The 10,314-nt window shown below is 39.4% G+C and overlaps 1 protein-coding gene across 5 annotated transcripts; it reads left to right on the top strand.

Moving 5' to 3' along the window:
- The first annotated feature begins 382 nt into the window (after positions 1 to 382).
- Positions 383 to 8,486, top strand: LOC117867091 (mitogen-activated protein kinase 14). Of its 5 annotated transcripts, none has more exons than XM_034751422.2 (10): positions 387 to 586; positions 2,243 to 2,650; positions 4,543 to 4,670; positions 4,760 to 4,819; positions 5,344 to 5,493; positions 5,579 to 5,734; positions 5,825 to 6,036; positions 6,545 to 6,646; positions 6,741 to 6,880; positions 7,735 to 8,486. In XM_034751422.2, exons 2-10 carry the CDS (start codon positions 2,254 to 2,256, stop codon positions 7,992 to 7,994), a joined length of 1,605 nt encoding a protein of 534 aa, XP_034607313.1. In that variant the 5' UTR covers positions 387 to 586; positions 2,243 to 2,253; the 3' UTR covers positions 7,995 to 8,486. The 5 variants fall into 5 exon arrangements, with proteins under 5 accessions (XP_034607315.1, XP_034607313.1, XP_034607312.1 ...); XM_034751421.2 differs by having other exon boundaries at positions 7,732 to 8,486; XM_034751423.2 differs by lacking the exon at positions 387 to 586 and adding an exon at positions 3,376 to 3,448 and having other exon boundaries at positions 2,510 to 2,650; positions 7,732 to 8,486.
- Positions 8,487 to 10,314: the final 1,828 nt, after the last annotated feature.

The raw sequence follows: 10,314 nt of genomic DNA, 5'->3' as shown, positions 1-10,314 counted from the left end.
GAGGAGTTAGGTGATTTTTCACTAAGAAAAAGAAATAAAGCATCCAAATTCGAGTTAGAGGAAACTCGAACCCGGATAGTTAGAGTGTATAACCACACTTCCCATCCTTACTAGTTGAGGTAGACTCATTCCCGCCTAGCATATTGGCCATGTTGTATGGCTTCCATCTATGATCTATGACATTCATGTGCAATCCAGAATGCATTTATATAGTCGGCAACACGTAACCAAAGTCTCCACACACTATTATGCTTTTTTTTGCACGCAGGAATCATGTTATAAACGAAAGCTAAAGCAAGTGCAATCGGATGAGCATGGGCCGCTCACAGTCCGCCGGCCTTTCCAGCTCCCAACACGCATGGCTCAATAAGTCCAAAATCTAGACAAATGTAGGAAAAAAAGAAAAGAAAAGAAAGGGAAAAACCGCAAAGCTGCCGACTGCGAGCACGAGGCAACCGTCCCTCGTCCTCCCACCCCTCAGCTGGATCCTCCGCCGCCGCATCCTCAGTCCGCTTACCCTTCCGCAGCCGCCACAGCGCTGGCCCTCCCTTGCGGACGTGGATTGGTGCCCCCACCACTTCTCCTGGTTAGTAATCCCACTAGTCCTGCTTCCTTGGATGGAGCGCCGTGTTCCAAGATTTGGTTTTGAGAAGAATAGTACAAACCAAAACCAAATCTTTCTTTCTCCCCCATTCTTACTGTGTTGCGTGTTCGTGCCGGGTAACTAATCTGGCTGTATCCGTTGATTGGGTTCTTGCTGCTCTTAGGCGCACTAGATCGACATTGACTGACACCGTCGAGCTCCGGATGCAGTTTTCTTTTTTCCCCCCAGATTTTGGGGTTTCAGCTTTAGGATCCTTAGTTCGCCCGTGTCCACTTGACTCTTCGATAGGCATATATGCCTTTTTCAATATGTAGGATCTGTATGTCTTTGGTTGTATGCTCCGCAAGGATCAGTCCTTTGGGCAGGGGGCTTAAGCCTGGATCCCTTGATTGGTTGTTGAATTGCTGTCTATTATTATCCGTCCAGCTCCCTTGAAAGTTCAATGGGTACTCCGCATCGTTGACCCTGGCCTTCTGTTATTTCTGTATCTCCAGTGAGGTTGACGACTTGCTTTTGGTGGCTGGAAGGATCATTGTTGAACCTTGAACTTCAATGCATATGGCTATAGAATTATCATAATTTCTGTTTGTTGGTATTTCTATCAGCAGCTGATTGGTTGTTTGGATCTACTTTCTTGATATGTGCTGAACCAAAATGGTATATATAGATATTTGTCGTCTGTCAATGCTGATTGCTGAACCAATTTTCGTTGCACATTATTTATTGAAATTTTACACATAGCCATAAAAGACAGAAACTGATTAAATATTGTTTGTTTTTGTTGCAACACTGACTGATTATGTTAAATCTTGTTTGTTTTGGTAGGGCTGTAATGTGATCCCATGTAATTGTATAACAGTGTTGTAAAAATTCCATTCGGCTGGTGCTGCACGTAATCAGAATAAAATTACCTCTGTTCTTGTTGTTTCCATCCTCCCCTTCCATTCAACAGTCATGCCCCCCCATGTCGGCCTCGTGCCTTGTCCTTGTCCAGTTGGGCGACGACAATCAGTGTTATGAGGGAAGGCAGGGCCATCTCAGTTCCACAGTTCATCCAGGGATGAGTCAATTTCCCCTTCTTGCAGCATTGGATTTGAAATTCTTGTTGTTCACAGGAGATTCGTCTTGATTTTTTGCTTTTGGTTTGAGAAAGTTCGTGCCTTTACACCAAATTGATGCAAATCATTGATTTACTTTTCCGTCAAAGCTTTAGGGTTGCTTACACTGCTGTGCTATTTGCTCATTCTCACTTTGTAACCATTACAGAGTCCATCCAAACAAATCAATAGTCAGCTCAAACTGCTTTTGTTAGCACTGGTTTCCCATTCCCTTTCCGTTTGCGTTTACTTGGTCTATCCAAACAAATCAATAGTCAGCTCAAACCTTATTTGCTAGCACTACTTTTCCATTCCCTTTACATTTGCGTTTACATGGTCCAACCAAACAGTCTTAGATCTAAGAAAGGGACATTGTCATTTATAAGCTTGCAATAAAGAAATATCTTAAGATCCTTAGTGGCGCTGTGGTTTCTTTCTCCTTTTTTTAGCTTATCTGCAGGTATTTATGCATCATTAATCTAGAATGACTCTGGGAACAACATTGTTGAAGCTCATTGATTCACTATCTTGTGTGATGCAGGCATCCCCTGAATGGATTTTTTCACTGAGTATGGTGAGGGAAACAGATACAAGATAGAAGAGGTCATAGGAAAAGGGAGTTATGGTGTGGTTTGCTCTGCTTTGGATACTCACACTGGCGAAAAAGTTGCAATAAAGAAGATAAATGACATCTTTGAACATGTGTCTGATGCAACACGGATACTTCGGGAGATCAAGCTGCTTCGGCTCCTGCGACATCCGGATATTGTAGAAATAAAACACATTTTACTTCCTCCATCAAGGAGGGAATTCAAGGATATATATGTTGTGTTTGAACTCATGGAGTCTGATTTGCACCAAGTTATAAAGGCTAATGATGACTTGACTCCAGAACACTATCAATTTTTCCTGTATCAGTTACTTCGAGGATTGAAATACATACATACAGGTAATAAGTTTGTCATATGTAATTCTTTTTTTCCTCCATATTGTAACCGTTTTGCTTCAAGGGATACATTTGAATGGTCATCTGTCATCAATAATTTTTAGGCTTTTAGATGAATGCAATTTTTTGTATAATCTTTTTCCTCCCCACATGCTAAAAGGACAGTTTTAGGAAAAAAGATTTTGCTCCTAATTAGGTATTGTGTTCACTGTTCCAGGTGGAACGTGCCTACATACCCATGGTTCTTTGTGGAGTAATGGAATAGAAAGTTTTAGAAAATATATATAATTAGCTGGACTAACTACCTGGCACTGGAAAACTACACTTTGTTCTCTTTTACCTTTTCTTTTATCATTTTGATTGGTCACTGCAATTAATATTTGTGTGTTAGTGCGTCTCGTACAATTTAGAGTCCAGAGAGAGTTATTGGCATACCTAATTATCGCTGCACCATGAGAGCGACGTAGGTCCCATTCGGACGATTGTGACAGGGCCTAGCAGCATCCTCGTAGTAAGGAGGCTATGGTATCTTTTTCTTAAAAAATGAGGCTATGGCAGCTTCTTTCTCTCTCTCTCTGTTTTTTTTTTTTTGTTTTGATAGCTCGATAAATGTCAAGCCATCTCACTGTCTGGAAATGAAATAAGATTTTGCATTATGGAGCAAATCAAGCTTCTGCGTTGCCTGCAGGAATTTGATATTTTTCTTATTACTTCGTCATCTCAATCAGGTTCTCATGGTGGGGTTACGAGTGTAGCTGGTGCCCATGCAGGGAGCATTCGACCCTAGCCAGCCAAATTTAGGTGCTAAAGATCTCTTTATGTAATTTGTTTGGATAAGATTGATTACTTACCAAACAGTTATTTTTCATTTTTAGGCCCTATCTCCTATATGGGGTCAGGCTCTGTTGAAGGAGTCAAGAAGCTATCTGTCAAGTGCATCTGCACCCTCTTTGCAATCTTTCGCTCTACCATTACCCCACCAAAACCCTGAGGATTTGTTCCTCTATCCCCAGTTACCTATAGCTACACTTTGCCCACAGCACGTGTTGTTCTGTTGCTTCTAGAATTTGATTATATTTTAATACGAGGATAAAAATAGATTGTCTGGATATGTTTGGCACCTTTTATACACGCAACATGATTGTCTGGATAAAAATAGATTGTCTGGATATTTTAATGCTTGAGATGAGCCTTGCTATACACGCAACATGATTGTATAACTCTTCAGGGAATATAGGATTCAGATCACATGTGTAGTTACTAACTTATGAATCAATGGGATTCATGCACATGGTTGTAATGGAGTCATACAAACCTTTTTTTTCCACTATGGGTGAGCTGGAATGTCATTACTAGCAAGCAACGAAATTACAAGAGTCTTGAAATAGAAAACACCAGGTTTAAGCCATCTACTGTAAGACCCACCACTGGCCAAAACTGACGCACAAAGGGCCATCAGTCTTTTCCACCCTTTCCTGCTACCAACCAAATCAAAAAACAGTAGCTCCAGATTGAGTTTTGCATCACAATCGACAGATCGACAAGATAACTGGTGGCTAAAGCAGTCCTCTTCTAACAATCAGCCATAGGTTGTCGCATATGAATCCAATTATTTTATTATGCTAAGAAATAAGTGACTTGCAACAATAATAGGTATATTGTCATCTCGTTGTCTCAGATGAAAGTCCTTCATAAGTTATACTTTTCTAGTTGAAATAGTCAACTTGTACAAACAAATGATAAATTTTTTTATTACGAAGGAGGCTGTAAAATTAAATGCGGTATAAAAGTAGAAAACAGAAAGGTAAAATTCTTTTATAGATGGCACCATTGTCTTATTCTGGTCATAAGTGTGAATATCAATACAATGTATTTAACTCGTTGTTTTTTGACAGCAAATGTGTTCCATAGAGACCTAAAGCCCAAAAATATTTTGGCGAATGCTGATTGCAAGCTCAAAATATGTGATTTTGGACTTGCAAGAGTAGCTTTCAGTGATACTCCGACTGCCATCTTCTGGACGGTACAAAACAATCTCAACCCTGACCAACAAAAATGCATACAATACCTGCACATCTTTTCAACATTTTCTGTTGGTTGCTTTGTTTTTAGGATTATGTTGCAACAAGATGGTACCGAGCACCTGAGCTGTGTGGATCTTTTTTCTCCAAGGTTAATGATCTTCTAACTGATATAAGTCCTCACATTTACTTGAATGTCATTGATTTTTTCCTTCATTTTTCTTGAGGTAATTTATTTTGGTACTGTTAATCAGGTGAACATTAATAGGATCCTGTAGGAGCTCTAAATTTCATAATTTTTTTGTTCTACTTGATGTACTTGTATACATTGACTATGCTGTAAGCCTGTAAAATATAATCTTGTACATGTTGCACACTTTGTACCACTTAAATTTGTAGTGGTGTATGCTGTTATTTGATCAAAGCACATTAATTTTTCTCACATACTTCCCTGTTTAAATATTATTAATACTTCTATTATTACTATTACTAATGCCTCTTTTCTAGCCAGTTATTTTTTTGGTGACTCTTGTTAGAATAAAAGACTATTCTGGTGGTGGTGGTGTTATTTCTCTGTGCATATAATGGGATGCTGGATAGTTTAGCTTTTACACATGTTTGTGTGCTGTAGATTATCTGGAGCATTCGAACATTATATGTTTTGAATTGTTGCAGTACACTCCAGCAATAGATATATGGAGCATCGGCTGTATATTTGCAGAGCTTTTAACTGGAAAACCTCTCTTCCCTGGGAAAAATGTTGTACATCAACTTGATATAATTACAGATCTCCTGGGTACACCATCTCCTGAAGCAATCTCTAGGGTGGGTATTATTTCACGTATAAAGGAGTCATTAGTTGTGAATTACTTTCTAATGATTTTAGCTACGTGTACTCTTTGTGAAACAGATTCGAAACGAGAAGGCAAAGCGCTACCTGAGCAGCATGAGGCGGAAAAAGCCTATACCGTTTACTCATAAATTTCCAAATGCAGATCCACTTGCATTACGTTTATTGGAGAGGATGCTAGCTTTTGATCCAAAAGATCGGCCAAGTGCGGAGGAGGTATATTTTTTATTCTTCTTATTTGTACTAGCAAGTAGCATCATCTGTCCTGAATGTTAAGACAATAGCTGATTCACCTTACATGTTCAGGCCCTTGCTGACCCGTATTTCAAGAACATAGCTAATGTGGATAGAGAACCAGCCGCACAGCCGGTCACGAAGCTGGAATTTGAGTTTGAGAGGCGGAGGATTACAAAAGAAGATATCAGGGAACTCATCTACAGAGAAATTCTGGAGTATCATCCTAATATGTTGAGAGAATTCCTTGAGGGGACTGAGTCAACTGGTTTCATGTACCCAAGGTGTGTTGTCATGGAGTCTTTTCTCATTACTTCAAAACATTTGACTTAAGTTCCTAGTGTAATTCCTGAGACATTTATTTTGATATAAATTTAGGTTCTCTAGTTCTGTGTCAAACATTCTATGCATTTTTTTATCTTGCTACAATTGTTTAAATAGTTGATAAGTATTAGTATGGCACAGTGACAGTTAACTGTTTTGCATGCTAATGAAATGTGGATAAGTCATTTTAGTGTAAAGGAAAATGCACACTTGAGTTGATCATGGAAACACTTTATTTCCTTCTATTTTTAAGAAAATGTACAGAACATGTTTTTTTTAACCATGCATACAGTTTCAAACTCAATTTACTTGGATAGTAACAAAAAAGATCAGACTAGATTTGAAGTCAAAAAGGAAAAATGAACAACCACTGTCTTTTGTTGTGTCCTAGTGGGAGGGATAATGGTTGGTTGAACTGCACTCTGCTGTGTGCTTGTACAAAGCTCAATTGCACTATTATTCTTGCAGTGCCGTGGATCATTTTAAGAAGCAATTTGCATATCTTGAAGAACATTATGCAAAGGGATCAACAGCAGCTCCACCTGAAAGGCAACATAACTCTCTACCAAGGTAAGATTTCCATTTTGTGGGCTTAAATTAAATGGAAAGATAACATTTGACTGAGTGCATGTTTTTTTAATACTTAGCACTCATGCATAAACAGGCCTAGCGTGTTATACTCGGATAACCGAACCCAAAGCACAACCAATGTCACGGAGGATCTTTCAAAGTGTGTAATCAGAGATGATGCACGGAGAGCACAGCTAGATTCTTCCTCTGTTGGTGCAAATAGAGTTCCTCAAGGTTAGCGCTTGCAACCTACGACATGCTGTTTGCATATTGCTATAGCTCAATATTGTTTTCAAAAACTCCCAGCAGATTTAGTGACAGATTCTGCAATAAATTCCTACCTAGCATCATGTGTTTGGTTCATTAGGTAGTCATTGATTTGCTAATTTGCACATGGCTTATTCCCTGGTGTTGTGCAAATGGGCCATGTTTGCGTGTAAATTATACTTCATCAATATGACATTTTGAACATGGTCATTCCCAAAGAATCATATTTGTTTAAATTCCAAAAAATAATTTGTGCCTGCAACATGTACAGATGTGGGCTCATGGGCCCGCCATACACAATTTGTCTTATATTTGAACTTTGGGGACTACTTTTTTGGTTTACCTTTTTATTCATCAGTTTTGAATTTGAATGTTCTGTTCTATAATGCTCTTGAAATTTTGGGTCGCTGCTGGTGACCTTTTGGCAGGGTCAGATATTTTCTTCTGGAATAAAATTTTAGCACTGTACCCACCTCAATTCTTGCTTTGGCCCATTTGGATGATTGGATCGTCCCTTTCAGGTCATCCTGAGCTTGTCACCATGCTAAACTTTACGGGATATAATGGCCTGTGTGCTGGACTTGCACGACGGATTTGTTTCAATTCTTTGTGCAACTTGTTGTCTACTTTTGTTGGTAATTTGTTTAACTGCTGCTGTTCTGGAAAGTTGATGCCTGGCAATAGTGCCTAGCTGGTGTGTTGGAAAATATAGATTATCTATATTAATATATCTTCGAGTTGTTTTTGCCTAATGACATTTTCTATTCTTTTAATAGTGTAATTCTCTATTCTTAATTTTGTTACACTTTGTATGGCAGCAGGTGGTGCTACGAGGCCTGCTAGAGGGGTTGGTTCTGCAGAGCGTTATGGTAATTATGCATCACCTGCTGCTGACCAATATGAACAGAGACGAATAGCTAATGGTGTCTCACCTAGAAGCTCATACCCCAAAAGAATTCCTACCTGCAAGGGCGAAACAAGTGAGGCTGACAGGATTGATGTGAGACAAACTGGGCAACCAAAGCCATACATACCAAACAAACTACCTACTACAGTTGATGGCCGGAATGGCCACTGGTAGCTTTACCTGCAATTCATCAGCAATCTGAACCAAGCATCTGCAGTTCTCTTGTGGAAGGTATCTCCAAGACATGACACATTCTAAAAAGGATGTTCTGTATAGAGTTCTCACATTTTTCAGGACGGGTACACCCTGAAGCACTGCAGACCTAATTCAAGCAGGCATGGCAGGCTGCTTGATTTTTACGTACATTGGGTCAACCACTAGACTTGTCCACATTGCTAGCTGATTGATTCAGATTTAACGTGGTAGGGTGTATAGTGAAAACTTTGTGGCACTAGCAGCATGGGGCTGCTACTGACATAGCTGATGATGCTGATCAATTTGTTCTTGAAGCTGGTGGCTCCAGACTCTGAATTATGCACATGGTCTTATTGTTGTAAAATGTAACATATGGAGTTTGAATTTGAACAGTCAAATTTTCCTGTAGCCTTTTGTTCAAATGTAATAATATTTATTTTTTGAACGGAATGAAGATGCAGATTTGTGCAACTGAAGTGTCGCACTTTTATCGAAGGCTCTCTGGACGTATGGTTTGTACTATACTCTGTTTTCTCAGTTACCCTCAAGTTGCAGTCCAAATTATATCTTCAGTTCAACATTTTTTGTACTACGTATGGAATTGGAAAGCCTACGGTTCCCCTCTGAACATATGATGTTTCAGATTTGACCAATATATCAAGTGCTAGGCATTAGTCTGTCTAAGGGTGTCTTTGTTTCTGAGTCATTGTATTTTTTTCCCGGACCACTAGAGTAATGTTACTTTAGGTAGAGGAAATTTTGCATATTAAAATAAAAAATTGATATTATCATGTATTCGTGAGTTCTAGAGCTTGCACTCCTTTCTGATTCCTTGATACCTCACATTCCGATATATTTCGAATAAATATGCACAGTTCTTGTTGGTCTAGTACTTTCTTCTTTCGATGTGCCTCCGGTGAGAAACATCAGTGTCGGTTGTGAAACAGTTAATGTTAAACTCTTCGGAGGAGAGATGGCGCTGTGAGCCTGTGACCTGTGACTGAGTATATATATGCTGTATAGCTGTATCAGGACTAGCACGAGCAATTCCATGTTAGCCAATGCAAGCTGGTTAGCGTATTTACCACAAAATAAATGGCTATTCCTGTCCCCTACTTCGCTGTGAAGGATCAAATAACCACGCTTGCAATGGTACATATGGTGTAGCTTATTCTAGTCCGGGCCTAATTCCCGATTCCTCCTGTTCTTAATGTTAGTTTATGATTTACTCTCTCCATTCCAAATTGTAGGTCGTTTTGGCTTTTCTAGATTATGCATCTAGATATAGTATATGCCTAGATGCATAATAATATATATGAACCTAGAAAAAGTTAAAACGACCTACAATTTGGAATGGAGAGAGTACGTGTAGCCTTCCAAAACTTCACTGATGCTCTCTGTAGCACTGTTCGTCCCCTCCCTGCCATTATGGCGGTGCAAATTGCCAGTTCCAGGGCCTCCTTTCTGTCGATGCACTACAGTGACATGTCGTGTGAGCCTTCGTGCTTCGGGGCATAGCTCCACATGAGAGTAAGATGGACAAATTGAAATATATTACTCCCTCCGTTTCAAATTGTAGGTCATTTTGGTTTGTCTAGGTTCATAGATATTTCATGTACCGAGACATACACTATATTTAGGTGCATACAAACATCCATGCATCTAGAAAAGCCAAAACGATCTATAATTTGGGACGGAGGGAGTAGAAGGTAGAGTGGCCATAAAGGCGGCAAAAATGCTTCAATTCTGTTTCACGCAAGTTGCCACACATTGCGCCAGTATGTACTTCAAGAGGGTCATGTCTCTTGTAATATGCATGTCCTAATTTGTTTTTCTGCTACCTACTTCCCTTCTCACATAGTTGATGTTTCTCTAGCATGTCCTCATGTCGGTTAAATTCTTCTAAGTTCGTTATCTGCCCATGAGAGGGCGTCAATAGAGCAACCGTTTCAGGATTGAAGACATGTACATACGGGATTACATATAGTGGTGCTATGTGAATGCAGTGGCAGAGGTACAGATGGAGAATTGTGGGTCAGAATGTCTTCTCGAAAAGACTCCACGTTCATCCTCCTCTTCAATTTCTGTACCGTTTAGGATGATTAGCGATTAAAATGTGGCATGGCCAGCGACCAGTTAGCATTAATCACAATATCCTTAAAGAAGGAACATGTTATCGGCTTCTAAAGTTCTTAAAAAAACAGCAAGGCAAAAGATTTGACATAGACATTATTAGCAAGAAAGGAGAAACAACCAGAAAAGTACAACTAGCAACTTTTAAAAAAGAGAGGAAAAATAA

Source organism: Setaria viridis, chromosome 8 (genome assembly GCF_005286985.2).
Source record: "Setaria viridis chromosome 8, Setaria_viridis_v4.0, whole genome shotgun sequence".
Taxonomy (NCBI): Eukaryota; Viridiplantae; Streptophyta; class Magnoliopsida; order Poales; family Poaceae; genus Setaria; species Setaria viridis.
This window is presented reverse-complemented; position numbering and strand designations above follow the sequence as displayed.